General features: G+C 34.9%; 1 protein-coding gene across 1 annotated transcript; it reads right to left on the bottom strand.

Moving 5' to 3' along the window:
• Positions 1-328: 328 nt before the first annotated feature.
• On the bottom strand, positions 329-18,958 carry LOC150099611 (uncharacterized). Its single transcript, XM_090404231.1, has 6 exons — positions 18,637-18,958; positions 18,379-18,434; positions 15,698-15,808; positions 7,525-7,560; positions 4,700-4,738; positions 329-582 (listed from the first exon to the last, which is right to left on the bottom strand). The coding sequence occupies exons 1-6, from the start codon at positions 18,755-18,757 to the stop codon at positions 472-474; spliced, it is 474 nt and encodes a 157-aa protein (XP_090260357.1). The 5' UTR covers positions 18,758-18,958; the 3' UTR covers positions 329-471.
• Positions 18,959-20,221: the final 1,263 nt, after the last annotated feature.

Raw genomic sequence — 20,221 nt, 5'->3', positions numbered from 1 at the left:
GATGTAGTTACTATATTAGACGCTGTCTACAAAACTTCTAAACCACAGATACCTACCTCAACTTTTATCAGACTTCATATTGCTAATATGTGACATGGTTCCTTATATTGTACGTCCTGAAATGTCTATACAAAGGAGATCTAAATCAATGGTTGATATCATGTGTGTTGTAGCAGTGAACTACGTGTTACATTTTAGATTATTATTTAATATTATTATTTTTTGTGAAGACCTGTCAGCTCTGTGATGTTAAGACTTTCGTGACTTCGGTGTAAGTTTTTTGTTAAAAAAAGTATAGTACTTTCTTTATTATTTTATTTTATTTTATTTTTATTCACAAATTTTATTACAAATTAATTGGTAACTTGTCTGCATAAATGTAGCTAAAATATTGCAGAGAAAACATAATCCTATTATTTTATTCTTCGTTATTTCTCTGAATGTCTTCTAATCGTATCAGTCATCACCCACTCACTTCTTTCTCTTCTTTCTTCTCTCTGCCTTATTAAGAAGCCCAGCTGCCATATTTTCAGTTTCAAGATGATCCAAATATAGTTGATATAAGACACCAATCATGCATTGCTGTAAGAATAAATCGAATCAGTCATCTTTTTTTATTATGAGCTAACTTCTTTAATATATTTTAACGCAACAGATTAGTCAACATCACAAACTAGTCAACGTGTGGAATTTTTTCAAATACTAAGAACGATTCGAAAAACGAAAACATCTGCTGAACACACAAGAGAAACAATTAACTTTTTAACTGTCTGACTGAAACACTGCAGTAATATTAGGCTTTTTTCTACCATTTTTGATATTACAAACATACAATGAGTGGCCTCTGTATTAAGAACGTTTCCCCATTCAGGAAACTAGGATTTATTTGAGTGTTGGGGGGGGGGGGGTGTTTTAAAGAATTATTTACATGAAATTCGTATTTGATTGTAGACTTTGGGATTAGCTCCAAGTTGTGTAACTGACTGAAAGTGGAGAGAGTATAACTCATCTAAAATAAAAAAATAATAAAACTGAAATGTCGATTAAGCGTTACATCAAAAAAAAAAAAAAAAACAATAAGAAGAATAACACTGATATTCATTTTCTTTATTCAGTTGTGAAAGTGTTTGTGTTTTTCTAGAATGTAACATCTTTGAATTTCGCAAATGAGTCAGAGCGCGGATGGTGAAGGAGAAATGTTTGCAATTTATGAATAATAATGCCAGAAGTATTTGAAATGATGGTGCGGAGTTTTAGGCATTCGTTAACAAAACTTAGTTAACCAATGAAAAGTTATAGGTTAGAGAAAGGCAATTTACCGAGGAGGATATAGTCATAGAAATAGAATGCAAGGGGTAATGTCTTCACAGAGGACAGCAAAAGCGGTTACAAATGATAGCAGAGGAATTAAAGCGAAGAAAGAGTAGAATTAAATCAGTGGGACAGAGATTCAGAGGACAGTTAATTCTAGGCTTTTTGCCCTGAGATAGTGGCCAATTATCTATTTAGTTCTGCTATAATCCAGGAGAGTTCTCGAAAGAATGTACATGACATGGACAAGCAGATTAGCATAATTGGTAATTTCTTCTATAGAGAAGACATTCCCAATAGATTTAGTGTTGGAGGAGGAATTCCCATTCCTCCTCCTCCAACACCAAATTTTCAGGAAGAATGGTCATAAGCAGGGAAGGAAATAGACTGCATACAGTTGCTGAGAGGAAATTACCTGAGGCAAATATTTAATTAAAGGGACACACTTCAGATACAGGTTAAAGAGTACAGGATCTGATTATTACACCAGAGAACGTAACACTAACCAATCTGTTTACGCTGCCTCCCTCTTAGAGAATGTGATCATTTAGTCTTGATATGGGAGATTGTTACACATGCAGAAAATTCTGCATGTATGACAATCAGCATTAGATTGTAGTCAGAATTACACATAGGTCTAACCACATTTACTGTGTATTTGGCAGGGTAATTGGTTAGGAAGAGATCTAGGGTGTTTAGGGAGAGGTTTAGATTATCTGGTACGTTCATTGGCATCTGAACAAGTTGTGTAAGGTCATCAGTGAGGGCAAATATTTCGGCATCTCTGCCTGCAAGGTCTGTACAACTGGAGGAGGAAAGCCGCCTGGTGTTGTGGACATTAAAATCTCATAGGTGGATAATTTCGCTGTTGGGAAAGTGGGATTGGAGAAATTCAATTTTTAAGGAGAGGATATCAAAGAGTTCAGCGTGGTTGATTGAATTGGGGGAGCGATAGGGACAGCAAATGAATTGACTGAGTGAGGAAGGGATATTTTCATTCAAAGAAGGACAATCTTCGGTGATTTCAGGTTGGGTGCTGTCTTGCAAGGTATGTCAGAGCGGATGAATGCGCAGACACCACCGTTGGAAGAAAGTTGTTAAAGAGAGAGTAGTTTGGAAGTTTGAGATAAATAGTGTTTTGGAGGAGGTGAAATTTGAGTTTCTGCCAGAAGGAGTAGGTGGGGTTTGGTATTAAGTTTGGAATTTAGGCCACGGGTGTTGGTGAAGTGGATATGTAGGGTTCTGTGAGTCATATGTTTCACTGCAAAGGTCTTGCATATTTCCTATGCAGTGCCTTGCCTACATGCTGGTCTCCATAGTGTCTGCTAGTGGCATCACTTGGTTTTTGCACCAGTTTAACTTATATGTAGTCGATGATCCAACTGTTGTCACTATTTTTCTTCGAATTGTCTTCGAAGCTGGCGTCTTTGTTCTTTTTGTGTAAATATTGAATGTGGTCGAGCACGTATGCTCAGTTGGGAACAAGTGTCTTTGAAGTTGATGTTGATCGCTGTTATTAGTTTTCATGTGCTTGTCGGCGTGTCGCAAGTCACTTTTACTAGGCGTGGAAAGTTCGTTCCGTCCTTGCTTTTATTTATAGGGCCGAAATGATGGCACCTGATTACGATATTCTTAGAATCAATGTTGCATTCTTTTGCTATTTTGTTGATGTCCTCTTATAGTTATTTTCCGTATTCCATCGGAAATTTCATAATAACGGCGTTGAATGTTTTGTTTTTGGCCTCCATCAGGTTGTTTCCCGTTGCTTCGATTAGGTCTCGTAGTTCATTCGCAGGATATTGGAAAGGATTTGACAAGCCACATACAGCTATTTGCTGAAGATTCAAAGATAGGTAGGGTAATCAGGAATGCTGCTGATATGCAGTATTTGCAGGATGATTTGAATAGGCGGAAATTGTGGGCATGGGATAATAGGTGTCACTTCAATGTCAGTAAAAGTAAAATCATTCACTTTGGCGTGATTAGATGTACAATGTCGTATTATAATGGTGAGATTAGTCGAGAAGAAACTGATGTAACTAGGGATCTTGAAGTGTTAATAGATAAGAAATTCACGGGTCATGTGGCAAAGATTGAAAATAACTGAAAAGATGATGGCAATGCTGAAACCAACGTTAACATGTAAATATAAAGATGTTATTTTGCCTCTTTACAAGACCTTGATAAGATCTCACTTGGACTATTGTAAGCAGGTCTAGTGTACTGGTTTCCGTTGTGATTCTGATATATTGGAGAGAATGCAAAGGAGAGTGTTAAAAATGATATCAGATAATGATGAAGACAGATTGAGAATATGTTGACTGCACACACTAACAAACAGGAGAAAGTAGGTTGATACGATTGATACTTTCTGAAAGGATTTCAATTGATGAAATTTTTCAATTTATGGAGGGTGGAGAAAGGACGAGAAGGCATCCTTGGAAGCTGAGAATGAAGGCCGCAAAGAATGGGTAAAGGCTATATTTTTCTCTCATAGAATGGTGCCTGATTGGAATGGATTGCCATTGAATGCAGTGTGAATGAATTCAAGAATCAGTATGATGGCTGGTTTTGAATAGTCTGTGGTCTCCCTCGATGAGTCTGTGACGCCCTGGAGGTTTCTCTTAATAATAATAATAATAATAATAATAATAATAATAATAATAATAATAATAATAATAATGATAATAATAATAATAATAATTTAAGCTTAAACAGAAAAGTTGTGTAGCTAGTTCCTTTCTTATAAAGCTTACTTTTCACTGGATAAAGACTTAATAACTTAGGTCTTTTTAAAAAACAACTCAAATTGACGTGACTTCGAAGAACAAAAAGTAATGGAGAGAGAAAATGTTCATGGTTCCTGCAGGTGATAGTAATTTAACACATTTCCATTAGCTGCAGGAATGGATGTTGATAGTTGGTGTTTGTTATAGTAAAACACAATATTAACACGACTTTTGCTGAATTGCCTCGTTGTCAAGACATTTTTTGTACTTCAGAATGTTTGTAGTTATATAAAAAATGAGAGTATAGAGGGGATCCGAAAAATGCCAAGAAACGCTATATATGAATGCTTGTTCGTGCGTTCGGTTCAAGCAATAACGCACTAAAACTTTATATTTCAATCTACCGCATGGTTAAATATTAAAAATTGTCTTATTCTTGTTATCCGTCTGAGGACAGTTCATTAATCAAATTTGCTGTTGTAATATAATCCATGCTCTTTTTATAAATTACACACTACCTTGTAATGACAATACTTTCGCGTAATTTACACTTCCCCCTCTTCTTTCGAAGAGTGAAAGAATGCAGAAGTTTCTTAAATGAAAACTATTACGATATAAGAGAAATATATATTTAAATAATATGAAAAGGAAATACTTACGTCTGCAGGTTCCATCATCTCATTCATCGCTTCCTGTGACTGAAAAGATGAATGAATAAAATGATTATTTTATACAACAAGGAAGCAAGCACTAATACGATATGCACTATCTACCAATAATTGTCCGGGCGCCCGTGTTATTACAAGTTATGGAACATTCCAGGTTTGTTAATAACGTAAAAACCTGTGTACAAATAGCCGGAAGCAGTATTTCATCGTAGCAGTTGGGTACAAGTGATCGGACAACATTCCGCGACTTTGTGACTTCGAGAGAGGTGTCATCGTGGGCTGTCGTGTTAGTGGCATATTTCCATATGTGCCATTTCCGCTCAACTACTGCATCCAAAATCAACGGTTGGCGAAATGAGGAAATGTCAACGAATGGAGACGTTCTGTTATCACTAGTGCAGTAAAACATCTATTGCAGCCTCCGAAAATGACTGACAGGAACAGGAGGTTGTAAAAACTGGTGGCACGAAAAAACTACAACAATCGGCACAGCCCATTCATCAGGAGTTCCAGAGCGCCAGTATCATCATGGTGAACACTAATACTGTACGAAAAGAACTATCTTTACTAGGTTTTCAGGAAACAGCAGCGGTACACGAACCGAACATCAGAACAACAGACAAGGTGGCTTGTTTATTCTGGTGCAAAGAGCGTGTGAACTGGATAATTCGCCAGTGAAAAACGGTACTCTTCAGCGATGAATCAAGGTTCACCTGTTTACAGTCTGATGTAAGGGTGTGAGTGTGAACTCAGCCTGGTGAACGTTTGTTACTACAGTGTGTTGTACCCAGATTAAATTTTGGCGGTGGAAGAGTAATGGTGTAGGGTGCATTCAGCTGGATTGTAGTGGGACCACTGGTCGTTGTCCATGGTTTCATGAAGGCAGCTCAGTACCTTGATATTCTGGATGATCAGGTGGTGCCTACACTGCGGAGTGTTTAGGAATGAACCGGTGTTACTATCAAAACGAACATGCCCCCATGCCACAAATTTGAGCTGTTATGGAATCGTATGAAGAGATGGCAGTTAAACGACTGTGAGGCCTTCGCAGAGTCCTGACCTCAATCCTATCGACCACCTGTTGGACGAATTGGAGCAGCGATTGAGGTCCAAAGCAGCAGTGTCTATCGATGAATTCAGTGCCTCTTTGATGGAGGAATGGAAACACCAATTCCACCTGATGTTTGCCGCCATTTTGGTGGAAACCTTCCCTCAAAGGATGAAAGAGATGATCACAAATGTTGACATTCCCGATAATCGGGTTCGTCTGCTGGTATCAGTTGTAAATTGGAAAAGTGTCCGGACAATTATTGTTAGACAGTGTATATACATGTTCATACTGACAATAATTCTGTGAAATAATTTACTAAATTATAAGTCCAAAGAATATATTTAAATGTAATTGGTGGGAAGTGCGTATTTTTGAAGATTTAGAATTATTCGTTGCCTAGTTAGAATTATTCTCAGCAAGACAAAGTCTTACTCCTTACAATTGACTTGGATAATAATTACTAAAACGTTTCTACAACTTCTTCAGAGAGATCTTGCATATATAAGATACTCTGCTTTTTCCCATTCATCTTAATCTTGAAGTTTGTTTTTCGTTTTTTTTTCGGAGGGGAAATAAGTATACTAGATCCAATAACACAATTTATCCATTCGGAATAGCAAAAATCGCTTCCTTTGAAACAGGTGTAAAAGTTATATAAATTGTGGATATGGGATTCATGTATGATTGTGTAGGCGTCTATAAATGCGTGCACGCCCACATACACATAAAGCACATCCATTGTTTGTGAAACTATGGATAATGGAACTAAGACAGTAGTTGTAATGAAAAAAAGAAAAATCGACTCTAGTTAAATAAAGTGTCAGCGTTCTATATATAACTGTTTACTGTTTTCATATATATATACTGTATATATCGCTCCTTTATGAGTATTATTGTTGCTGATACATTAGTTCTGATGTTTCTGATAAACAAAGTTTTTGATGTCTGCTGAAGGCGTCACTGTATTCCCATCATGTAACTCATTTAAGTTAACTTGATATTCCTTTTAAAACATATATACACACACATACATATAGAAGTCTCTCAACCAATTAACAGTCACTGGATGTCTAACCAGATTTGCAATTTTTTTATGAATAAAGCCAGGCAACTGACAGAGGATTTAACAAAATAAATACAAAGAGATATTTTAAACGCATGTACACGCGGGACGACCAGAAAGAAAGTTCTGTTTTTAAATATTTTCACTTCAGCGCTGCCATCGCAATGCTGCGCATGCGTGCTGAGTTTTTTGATTCGTTAGCAAGGTGTTGGCGCCATTTTCAGACATTCTCGCAGTGCGTACGCTTCTTGGTCTGTGTTTATAATGTCTATGAAACTCGATTCGCCCTCCGCATATGAATAGGCTGGGCATAAGGATGGCGATGCTTTCCTGAGCAGACTTGTCACCGGGGACGAGACACGTTACAGGCGGTAACCTTCTACGACCTATATATATATATATATATATATATATATAGGTATATTATATTATATATATATATATATATATATATATATATATATATATATATATATATATATATATATATATATATATATATATATATATATATATATATATAGGTATATTATATTATATATATATATATATATATATATATATATATATATATAACATTTTATATAACATTATATATATATATGACAATATATTATATTGTCAGTTAACAAAAACTTAACACCTTTGAGTACATTTTAGTACTTAAATTATCAAAAGCTGGAAAAAAAATCATGTACTTACCATTGAGCCCAAAGTATCGTTCATGCATAAAAGGATCTGAAAATCAAATTTCAAAATATAAAATGAGCATAAAAGTAAAGAATTATAATTAACAGTACGAGTTTAATTTTATTTCAGTAGAGACGTGATAATACTTATAAGGAATGCAGTTTCATGATTTATAGGAATTTATTAATTAACAAAATTTGGCTTCCAATATCTCACATAATTCAATATATTATTCATAAGCAATTCATATTTGATCGTTAATATAATTTAGAGTTTAGAGTAGTGTTGCTGTTTAATTTTACCTTAAGCATGGTTCGGATATAGCTTCAATCTGTGATAAATTATTTACAGAAAAAATAAACAAATAAAATAAATGAAGTAAAAATAAAAAAAGGAATAAATGATACCGTGTATTCCTCAAGGGGTGCTTAAGGGTCAAAGCTGCATAACTGAGAGGAGACCACTATATAGCCTTTAACGGAATGCGGAGAACCGACCAGGGCTTCTGACCTAATGTCCAATCCTCACCTTCTCGTGGTGCACCCTGTTGGGCATCTACTCTTGGATACTGAACGGACGAGGATGGGCTGGCAATTTGGGATTTAGCCGAACAAATTGTATTCTTATTGGTTAAACCAAAATATAGAATGATGGTACAACATGACAAAATTTCATGCCGGCTGGGGCGTCGCCCGGTTAAACAAGGCCCCCGTTGTTATCGCCAGGGAACCAGGGCGAACAGCGAAAAGTCAGCTACTGGAACAAATCTGAAAATATACCCCAACTCAACATCACCAGAGTTAAAGATTGGTACTATCAAAGTAAGAAGCCTGAATGGCAAAGAAATGGAGCTAGCTGAGGAATTAGATAAGTACCAGATCGACATAATGGGGTGACTGAAACAAAAAAGACCAAAACTGGTGAGATCTTTCTGAGCAATAAATACAAAATGTTATATTCAGGCAATGACAATCAAGGAAAAGAAGGAGTAGCCATAGTATTCAACACAAAATACGAGGCTAATTTTCTTGAATGGCAGTCAGTCTCAAGCAGAGTAATGTGGGCAAATATGAGAACGGGGAACTGGACAATGAGACTTATTTGTGCCTATGGTCCCACAGAAGGTTCTACTAAGGTAGAAGTGGAGGAATTTTTTGAGGCTTTAGAAAGAGCAACTGACACAATGAAAAATGAAACGTTGGTCCTTGTTGGGGATCTAAATAGCAGAGTAGGAAATGACTGTGAGACATACAAAAATATTTTGGGAAAATTTGGAGAAAAGAGCAAAGCTTAATAATAATGGCAAATATCTGTTGGATTTCTGCTCAGGACGTGGACTGGTTATTACTAACACCATGTTCCAACATAAAAATGTGCACAAATTCACATGGAGAGAAGAGGCTAGGAATAAGAAAAGTCTCATTGACTATGTTATTGTTGATAGTGATGTTTTCTCCCTGGTGCAGGACACCAGAGTGTACAGAGGATTTGAAATTGGAAGTGATCACTATTTAGTCTTGAGCAGGATAAAATTGAATTACATATTGAAAAGAATAACATGTAAGAAAGTTTTAAAGCGAATAAAAGTTGAGCAGCTCTCAGATGTGAGCTGTAGACTAAAATACACAAAGATTATTGAAGAAAAAATAAAAGAGTTTGAGAACAGGAATCAAACCTTGGAGATTCAGTGGCAAACTCTGAAGAAAACATTAATTGATTCTGCCAGAGAGGCATGTGGTGAGGTTGTCTGTAAGGATAAAAAAATCAGAACTCCCTGGTGGATACAGGAAGTTAAAGAGGCAGTGAAGAAAAAGAAGAAAGCATATCAAATGTTACTCTCAAATAAGTCAGCTTGTGCTCTTAGAGAATATAGAGACAAATGCAAGAGTACTAAACACTGTGCAAAATTAACTAAACAAAAGTCATGGGAGAACTTTGGCAAGAATATAGAAAATAAATATCAAGAAGGTGGCAAAATATTCTGGAGGTTGTTGAAGAAGCTTAAGAATGGAGGAAAGAGTGCTATAAAAGGAATTAGAGATGATAAAGGTGACATGAAAACGGGAGAAAAGGATATCCTTGAAGTATGGAGTAATTACTTTGAAAAACTGCTAAATGAAACAAGCAGTGATGACAGCACAGTGGTAACAAACACTGACCAGGCATGCAGTCAGGATTACATATCCATACTTGAAGTAGAAAAAGCCATCAAAGGCTTGAAATGTGGAAAAGCAGCAGCGATAGATGATATTCGACCAAAAATGCTGAAGTATGGTGGTATAAGAGTCTTACAGTGGCTGCATTGCATAGTTCAGAAAGCCTGGACAGAGGGACAAATTCCCGATGATTGGAGTAGAGCTCTCATAGTACCCATATATAAAAAGGGAAATAAAACTGCATGTGAGAATTACAGAGGTATTTCCCTACTGAGTGTTCCTGGCAAGATCTATGCAAGTATACTTGAGAAACGGTTGAGAAGAATTGTGGAAGAAAAGCTTGGTGAAGAACAAGCTGGATTCAGGCCAAATAGAGGCTGTCAGGATCAGATCTTCACTTTACGACAAAATAGACGAGAAATCATGGGAATATAACAAAGATCTGTATTTAAGTTTTGTCGATCTGGAAAAGGCACATGACAAGGTGCTAAGAGAGAAGCTATTCAATACGCTGCAGTTATATGGTGTCAATGGGGCATTATATCAAGCAATACTTAGTCTATATTTGAGTTGTAAGTCAGCAGTTAGAACTGAAGGAAGTAAAGGAAGATGGCTTAATGTTAAATCTGGTGTGAGACAAGGATGTACATTATTCCCTCTGTTATTCATTATCTATATGGATCACATTATGAAGGAAAGTGGTATTAAACATGATGTCAAAATTGAAGATGTTAATGTCAGCTCTTTGCTTTATGCGGATGATGTTATACTTCTAAATAAATCTGCTACAAGTCTGCAAGGTTCTCTGACTAAATTGAATAGTTGTTGTAATAGATATGGTATGAAGGTCAGCAATAAAAAGACAAAGACAATGAAAATAGGCAGAATCATTGCAAATGTCAACTGTGTTGTGAATGGAGAACCTGTGGAACAAGTAAAATATATCAGCTATTTAGACACGATTTTTAGTGAAGATGGTAAATTAAATATAGAAATAGACAACAGAATCAGCAAAGCTGGTATGGTAGGAAGTCAATTGAATAAATTCATATGGAATAAGAGAGAAATTAGTCGGAACACTAAATTAGCTGTATACAAGACAGTGTTCAAACCAGTTTTAACTTATGGATCTGAGAGCTGGGTCAGAAGTAAAACACTTAACCAAAGACTAGAGACCACAGATATGAGAGTCCTGAGAAAGATTATAGGCGTGAACAGATGGCATCAATGGCAGTATCATATTAAAAACGAGGATATTAGGAAAGAACTTGACATTGTCAGTATCCAGGAATGCGTTAGCAGAGCTAATCTCAGGTGTTATGGTCACTTAAACAGAATGGGCGAAGAAAGATTAGCAAAACAAGTGTTCTCTGTCAGGTTGGCAGGAAAAAGACCCAGAGGAAGACCAAGATATAGGTGGATTTATACAGTACAAAGTGCTTCAGACGATAGAAATATAAGATCTGATAATGTTGGAGTGTTGACAAGTAACAGACTGATTTGGAGGAAAATTGTAGATAGGAAATTAATAATGATGTAATTTCTTTTCATGTAGTACTATCATATCATATCCTGTACACCCCTTGAGGGTACATGGCAGGAATTTGATGATGATGATGATGGTGCATTCCTCACTTGTATACAATAGATGATTTCCATGCTTTGTAAATTCGATGCAGAAATTGGATTCTAACCAATCGGCTGCTTTGTTTGTGCAGAAGCGAAGACAAATAAAAAATTTGCTTTTTCGTTAAAAACAAGGATTCAAATCTCATCCTTTTGAGAAAACTTTTCATAACAGCTTTCTGTCTTTTATTTATTTATTTTTTTAAAATGAAGTTGACTTAGCCATTCTAGTAAATTGCAGGATTACATTCCATACCGGGAGATTCGCATTTCATTCCACAAAACAGTAAGCAGCAGGTTTACGCATACGAATTTGATAGGTATGTGCATTAGTGCCCTCGTCTCTTTAGTTCCAGTAATCAAATTATATTAAATTTGGTTCTGAAACTGATCTCTATTAACTATCAGATCAATTAGTGAGATTGATTGATCATTAAAATTTTATAATTTTAGATTAATTTTCATGAATGATTTCATATTCGATTGTGCTATTATTTCCAAATAAAATACTTTCGGACATAACAAGCTATATTTGACAGCACTATGATGAAATATATATGCGTAGTACGTTAATCATATATTGAAAGATTTGTTTGTCGAATATATCCACTAAAAAAAACAGGACTATTATCATCAAACATTTCATCGTGTATTGACTATTGATTACGTATATTGACTCTTGGGTAGTTTACGTAAAATATTTCGTAAAAACTGTATATCAAATAATAGAAAAAGGCTACTTCATCTGTTATGGGTTATAAGTCGTGGTGATATTGCGCAATTTTATGAAATCTTTGACTTCATGATTTATAATATCTATAACATCTCCCACTCAAAATACCGTCCTCACCATCTCGAGGTAGAAGTTGTCTGTGAAAATTTAAATACTGTCTTCAAGTCAGATTAATGCAGAAATCGGACAGACTCCTTGGTATCGACTAAACTTGGAAATTAGAACGCGAATTGGCCAATGGAATGTTAAAATACTCTCCCAAACAGGAAAACTCGCACAACCAAGAAAGCAGATTGGAAAAATATAAAATTAAATTATTGAAGGTTAGAGAAGTAAGATGGAATGGTATTGGTAGAATACATTTACGCAGTTGGAATGTGTTTCAAGGATGCCTAATATAACTGATATACATTAAAATGTATTTGGAATCCTCATGAGCAAAATATTTAGTCAACAATGAGTGGGCGGTGATCAATTTCAGAATTAATAATAACAGTTAATCTTAAAACTAAATTTGAAAGGTTAGGAGTTGTTCAGTGCTATGCCCTAACGGAGAATGCATCCTTTGAAGAAAAAGAAACGTTTTACAGTCTACTTGATACGACCTTGATGATGACACATCATCAAGGTCTGGTAACGAGAGCATACTTCTCATGGGTGATTTCAACGCTAAAGTTGGTACAAAAAATGAGAGGCTGGAGAATGTATTGGGCAAGCATGGTTCGATAGAGACAAACGTAGGTGAACTATTGGTGGAACTGTGTGGCAAATATAAACTTAGTAATAGGTTGCACCATATTCCAGCATAAGGGAATGCGTAAAATAACATGGGCGTCACTAGATGGCAAAACAGAATCTAATAGTTCATATTGCCTTCAGCCAAAGGTGCTGGAAAATGTTATGAGATGTCCAAAATAAAAAATAATTGCTAATATTGGCTCAGATCATCATCTAATAATAGGGTCCATGCAGTTATACTGGTGTGTGTGAAAAGTTCTGATAAACATCAAGAACAAAAATTATTAAATTTTATGTCTTCTTATATATCCTAAAAGAAAACGAACAATTTATTACAATTTGATGAAACATGGGGGTTAAAGTCTTTTAAGGTATGTTCTTTCTTGCGGTTATATCAGTTGCTTTAATATCACTTTTGTTCTAGGTGTTTATCAGACCTTCTCAGCCCCTCCCTCCTTCCCCATGTATTCGTAAAAATCATCGGGGAAGGGGGGGAGAGAAAATTTAATAGACGGAAATTTGATATTGACAAATTACAAAATGCTCAAGTCCGTAATGAGTATAAAATAAAGCTATGGATGGGAAATCATGGATATGAATTTTGATTGAGGACAGGATATAAGGAATGATGATATAGAGGGTAAATGGAAAAAGATATAAAAGTCTTAATGATACAGCAAAACATGTTTTAGAATATGCTAAAAGAAAGAAAGATAGAAGAATGGGTATCGGCAGAAATTTAGTGATTAATGGATGAAGGGGAAAAATAAAGCTGAAATTATGTTAAAGAAATACTCGCCAACAGGAAAATAAACTTAGAGATAAATATCAGATTTTAAATAAGAAAGTTAAGAGAATTCCTAGAAAAGATAAGCGGAAATGGTTTGAACAACTAGCAGAGAGGTTACAACAAACTGCAGACAAGTATCACAGTGAAGAGTTATACAGTATTATAAGACTTTCTGGAGAAGCCATGCAAAAGAATTTCCTAGTGAAGATTCTCAATGGAAAAATTCTAGTGTCAACAAAAGAACAACTGGAAAGGTGTAGACAAAGGTTTTCGTCAAATCGTGAACAATAGCGGTGATAGAATAGAAACAGAAAAATAAAGGAGTAAATGAATTAAAAATTGATACCAGTCCACCATCTGAATTGCAGATAAAAAAAGCTATTAAAGAAAATAAAAATAGGAAAGTGGCAGGACATTATGGTATCATGGCAGAGTTTCTACAATTTGACACCACACAATCACAGATATGCTCTACCCTCTGTTCCAAGATATCCGGGAAAAAGAAACATTCCTTAGGAATTTGAATACATGAATAATAGTATAAATACCAAAAAAAGGAGATTTAGAAAATTTGAGGAGAATAAACCTGTTATATGTCATTAGCATACTCTTCTGCAAATTTATTCTTTCATGAATCTTTAATATTTTAGATGAGGGCATGGGAAGAGAGCTGTCTAGTTTTAGGCCAATTAGTTCATGTATAGACCACATACTTTAAGAATAATAATCGAACTGGGTTGAATTTTTATATTTGCTCTTTTTTTTTATATTTGCTGTTGGTGGATTATGAAAAGCTTTCGATTCCATTGCTAGAGATTGTGTGTTGAATGCACTTCATAACAAAATGCTGCAGAAGATAATAAACCTCATACAGGAAGGATGTAAAAAATTCCAATGGCAGCTGCTGCATGATGGATGTTTGTCACAGCCCTTTCAAACAGTATCTGGAGTGCGACAAGAATGTCTGCTATCTCCCTTATTATTATATTAGTGCTAGATCAAGTTCTAGAACAGACAGCTATGAAACATACCAAAGGAATATCATGGAATATAAATAAAACTTTAGGTGGTGTAGACTACGCAGATGATGTATGTGTAATTGATCACAGACTTGCAGACATCCAAAATAAACCAATCACGTTACAACCAAGAGGAATCACTGAACATTGGTTTGAAAATAAATACAAACAAAACAAACGAAATGAGAATCAATGTAAACAACAAAGCATCAAGTACAATTGAAATAGAAAATTCGAAAGTGTTCCACATTTTACATATCTCGGCAGTGTTTTATCTGCAGATGGAGGAAAAACTAGTTGATATACGGATTTAAAAGGCAAGAAAGATTATGGATTATTGGTGGATTTTGAAAAGCCTTCGATATGCTAAACGTAGTCGAGCATAGAAAATGAAAAATATTCACACATATAAAAAATTTTAAATATTTAATGCATGTATTAAATCAGTTCTTTTATATGAATGCGAAACGTTGCAAAGGAAATACAAAAAAAAAAAACTACAGACATTCTTAAACCGATGCTGAGCATATTTCAAATTTCGTGGCCACAAATTATTATTATTGCAAACCTCTGGAAAAAACAAATCAGCAAAAAGTCAACCTTGAAATCAGAAAACGAAAACTTAGATGGATTGGACATACACTAAGGAATGATCACGAAAAAATCTGTCATACAGACCTGGAGTGGAATCCACACGGAAAGCAAAAGCCTGACCGTCCTAATACACACTGAGGAGATCGACTTTATCAGAATTTGAAAAGAAAAATTTTTCTTAGCTAAGACCAGTAGCAAGAATAAGGAACCGATAGAAAACATTTACAGAGTCGGGATTCTTCTGATGGAAGCTTTCAAAGTAGAAGAAGAAGAAATCATTTGCTATACTTAATATTTATATAAATATCTTTGTAATTAGTCCTTAATGAAATATTCTTAAAATATTCTTATATCATCTCTAAATATTCATAAAACTTCTTAAAATTTTCTGAATGTATTTTGAGCATTTTTAAAATTTCTTAATGATTTGTCTTGAATACCATGTTAAACATTTTGGCTACATTTTTCACATACACTTCAGTTAATAATAAAAAAATACACTATTACATTGAAATAATAAAATCCATACCTCGTTTAATGCTTCCTCATCTTCGTTGCATGTATTTTCGATCAACACTACAAGTTTATTTTCTCTCTGCGGATGCCATTGTGAGATACAATTTTCCATGACATTTAGGGCCTGAAAAAAATTGCTATTTAATTTCAGTATGTTTTCTCTATTCTTCAAAACTCTAAATAAAACACGTGTGGAAATAGTCCATGATAATAACAAAAAATATCTCTTGCAGTCGCTGTGAATCCTTTATTATCCTCGTTTGGTTTATTCCATGCTCATTAGTAATTTAACTTTCATTAAAATTACAGATAATTTTGAATCTCTCAGAAATTTTGCTACAAAACAAGGCTTTGGAAAGAATTTAAAAAGAGAAGTTTTTACAGATATTTCGACATAAAATGCTAATAAAATATCAGCATTTTGTACTCAGGATTGTTAATTTTCCAGAATAGTTTGGAGTGCTTATAAAAAGACAATCTTTGACAGCCAGTTACTTGGTATTGCACTTTTTAAAAGACATACGCACTCTTCCCAGATATCCGTATACTATACTTTTATTAGTGCCTTTGAACAGTAATGTTTCGCTTTCCTGACAGCTGTTTTCGAAATATAAGTGCGAACTACACACAAAGCAGAAACTTCACCAAAAAGAAAAAATTTAGAACTCAATACCTAAGCAATGCTAAGCCATAAAGCTCTACTTGTATTAGAAGAGCCTAGATCTTCAAATAGGCATTGAACAGATGTTCGACGAAAGGCTATTAAAATCCATATTTCTTTCATTACCGAATATTGTGAAGTGTGATTTTTTGCTGATTAGTTTTCCAAACTCATACTGAACTCCTCCAGGCTCTTCAAGTAATCAAGATATTTTTCAACTAATTTACAAAGCATAAAATTGAAACTATTCTCGCTGGTCTGAAAATTGAAAGAAAGAAAAAAATCTTTTGCTACAGGAAAATTGTTCAGTGCCTTTTAATTGTCATTTTCAGCCTGTATTCAAATTAATGTTCGTAAACTCGCTTGTTAAATTCTCTGTCAGTGTCTATATTAGAACATCATGAAAACAATGATTTTTAAAGTTATATAAACAACCTTAGAATTATATTTAACTGTAGTTGAAGATCTGGGATCGTATCCCAAGTCACGATGGAAAAAACCTTTGCAATCGCTATTTTTTTAAACGAGAAAAAGAATAAGAAGTATAAGGGATTCAAAGGTATTTTTAACTAGAACTTGGAGCTTTTCATCCTCTAAATTTAGAAGACATGCAGCCAGTAACAGGCATAATATATACCCCCCCCCCTCACACACGTTTCAATAAAGCAATCAGCAATATGGTCAATATGGAACTTTATATCTGTATTAGCATGGAGTAAATGAATTTTTGGATTCTATTATCACAGGAGATGAATACACCGCCCACTATTAAACAAAGAGTACAGAAAACAACCCAACCTGATACAGCCCCAAATTCTCTTAATTGATGTGAATATCGAGTGGCAGTAAACTGACAATGAAAACAAAGCGTGGCTAAGGCCGGAGATCTTCGTTTCATCATAATATTAATCTATTGAACAAACTTCAGAAATTCCATCTGTTTGACTTTTGAAGAACGACTCTCATATACATATCAAGTAGTTTGTTTTATAGAGCTGTCTGAAGCAAAAGTGTTGTCTGTATCCTTTGAAATGGATAAAACTTAGTATCGTGCGGTTACAAAATTCTTTGTAAAAGAAGATTTAGCGCCAACAGAAATTCACGTCGATGGGCACTCTTCTCCTTCGTTTTCGGCAATTAAGAAATGGGCTGCTGAGTTTAAATGTGCCCGTACCAGCCTTGAAGATACTCCACGTAAACACGTCCAAAAGGTGTAACAACAGCAGAAATCATTTATCAAGTGCAAGATATGGTATTGAGTGACCGGCGAGTCAAAGTACGTGAAATTGCTGAGATTATAGGCATCTCAAAAGAATGTTTAGGATATATTTTGCATGAAGAATTACATATGAAAAAACTTTGCGCAAGATGGGTCCCGCGCTTGCTCACAGCAGATGAAAATCGCACTCGCATGAAATTCGCTGAACAGTGCTTGGAGCGTTTTAACAAGAATGAAACTGATTTTGTTCGTCGATTTATTACTATTTATTACTGAGACTTAGATTCACCATTACACACCAGAATCCAAACAGCAATCATAACATAAGCCGATTATTCAGCGCCAAAGAAGACAAAGTCAGTTCCATCAGCAGGAACGGTCATGGCATCGGTGTTTTGGGATGCTAAAGGCATATTGTTTATTAATTATCTTGAAAAGGGTAAAAAATAACTGGGGAATATTAATCAGATCTTTTAACCAGACTAAAGAAAAAATTCTTGAGAACGCACCCGGTTTGCAGAAGAAAAAAATTATATTTCATCAGGACAATGCACCTGCCGACAGAAGCGTTTTCACAATTGGAAAAATAAGGGATCTGCACTATGAATTGCTGGAGCATCCACCCTATTCCCCAGATTTGGCTCCCTATGAGAGATCACCCTATGAGAGAAAATTTTAGCCCTTACCCCTTCTTATCGACATTCATTCTCAGCTTCCAAGGATGCCCTCTTGTCCTTTCCCCACCCTCCATAAATTGAAAAATTATATATATATAATATATATATATATATATATATATATATAATGTACTTACCTCTTTGTCTATTAGTCTGAAGCACGTAGCAATACTCTGTTGTGCAAGGGAACTTCCTGAAATAGTAACCTTATTTCAAAACACATGTGCGAATGGATAATATCCATTTATATTAACTTATAGGAATCATAACATAATTTTACTCGGATTAAATTTAGCAGACCATGTAGGTTTCTGTAATGAAAGAGCTACTTAACTACTACAAAGTATGCAAGACCAAGAAAATTAATTTTTAAAAACGTTTGACTTAAATCTTACCGCACATAAGCTCCAATACTATGTTTCTGTCTTTTTTCTCTTCTTCTAAATCCGGCTTCGGCTTTGCTAATACGGAAATCGTCATTGGCAGCAAGAGAAGAGCAATAATTGTTCTATTCATCTTGAGTATTGCGACGATTATCTGAGAGCTGTGAAACTAACAAAAAGCAACTACTGCGTAACAGTCGGTGTTTATATAGATGGCCATGGTCTGCCAAGCTTATGAAGAAATTCTATTTTATAAACAAATAAAAATTAAAAAATTAAAGACGATTCCACAATCCGGAAACCAGTGTTAAAATAGTAGATTCGTGTATAGCAGTCTTAAACCACAATTAGCAAAATAAATCAGTTAATCGTTCCATGCAATATTTTTCTTTCTCATTGCAATTTCCGTTCGTAGCAACGGATATTATTAGAGGCCATGAAGGGCGTCCTCAAAGCACACTTCCGATAAAAAGGGGAAAGCTAATTTTCCGGCTTCCTGGAATTCGTGAAAAGAAAAGAAACAGTACTCTGTTATTTATTCTGCAAAATGAATAAAATAGATCCATCGTTTTATAAAATTGTTATATCAATTTTCTGCTATTAATCAATCAATCAATAAATAAATCAATTTTCTGCTATTATTTTCTGCTATCGGTGTTTTCAAAATTATTTACTAAAAGCATATTAATTTTTTGGACAGCGAGAATGCTTCATATCACATGAAACGTCAGGCAACAGGCTCCTTAATATGCAATCACATTTGTGGCACAAATGCAATCACGCCCGTAGATTTAGATGTAAGGAATTTACAAAGCACACAATCGATCCGATCAGCTACTGACAGGTACCTCTGATGTCAGTGTTAATATCTAGTTACGATATCTATTGGTCTCTGAAAATCTGGATAATGCTTACGATACCCTCATAAGGAATACAATGTGGCAGGCACTCAAGAGATCAGCAGCAATAGATGGCTAAAGGATTGAGTTACTGCAGAGAATGAACCAGGGATTTATAAAGATTGGTGCTAATCTTTTGGAGAAATTTAGTAGTAACGAGGGGATCAAATAGGAATGCTATATGCCACAAGATTGTTTATGATCGGCTTATAAGCGGCATTAAGGAATTGAAACAGGCAATGGAGTGGAATGAGCGTACCAATAGGAAAGGAAGTCTGAGATTATTTGCTGAAAAAATGTATTGTTGCAAAGGAAAAGGAGAACATCTAATAACAAATGAAAAATATTTTGGATACATATAAGCGATAATGGCTTAAAGAAATATTGATAAGAATTAAGTACCTAGTAGTTCGAGGTGAAAATATAATACAACTTGTGTTATAAGTAATATCCATAAAAGCGGAAGCTTTATGGTCCCTGGTTTCCATGATAGATGCTTTTTACCAATGTGAAGTAAAACGTAACATTCCAAAGTGGACAAAAAAGCAACTATTGGCACAAGGAATAGTATTTTATTGATTCATTATGAAAGAAGGAAAACGAAGACGTTGCTCCTGCTGCCGATGATTATAGAGAGTTTCATCATGATCTAATTTTAAGCTGATTCTACTCAGGAATTCAAGCTAGCAGATAAAGTA

Source organism: Typopeltis vanoorti, chromosome 14 (genome assembly GCF_054136105.1).
Source record: "Typopeltis vanoorti isolate ZY-2024b chromosome 14, IOZ_Tvanoo_1.0, whole genome shotgun sequence".
Classification (NCBI taxonomy): domain Eukaryota; kingdom Metazoa; phylum Arthropoda; class Arachnida; order Uropygi; family Thelyphonidae; genus Typopeltis; species Typopeltis vanoorti.
This window is presented reverse-complemented; position numbering and strand designations above follow the sequence as displayed.

Bases quoted from the DNA above. Each gene is read 5' to 3' on its own strand.
- LOC150099611 (XM_090404231.1), bottom strand. From the start codon at position 18,757: ATGAATAGAACAATTATTGCTCTTCTCTTGCTGCCAATGACGATTTCC. The intron at 18,435-18,636 runs GTAAGATTTAAG...TTACTATTTCAG, and splicing joins AGTATTGGAGCTTATGTGCG to GAAGTTCCCTTGCACAACAG. The intron at 4,739-7,524 runs GTAAGTACATGA...TCATCTTTTCAG, and splicing joins ACGATACTTTGGGCTCAATG to TCACAGGAAGCGATGAATGA.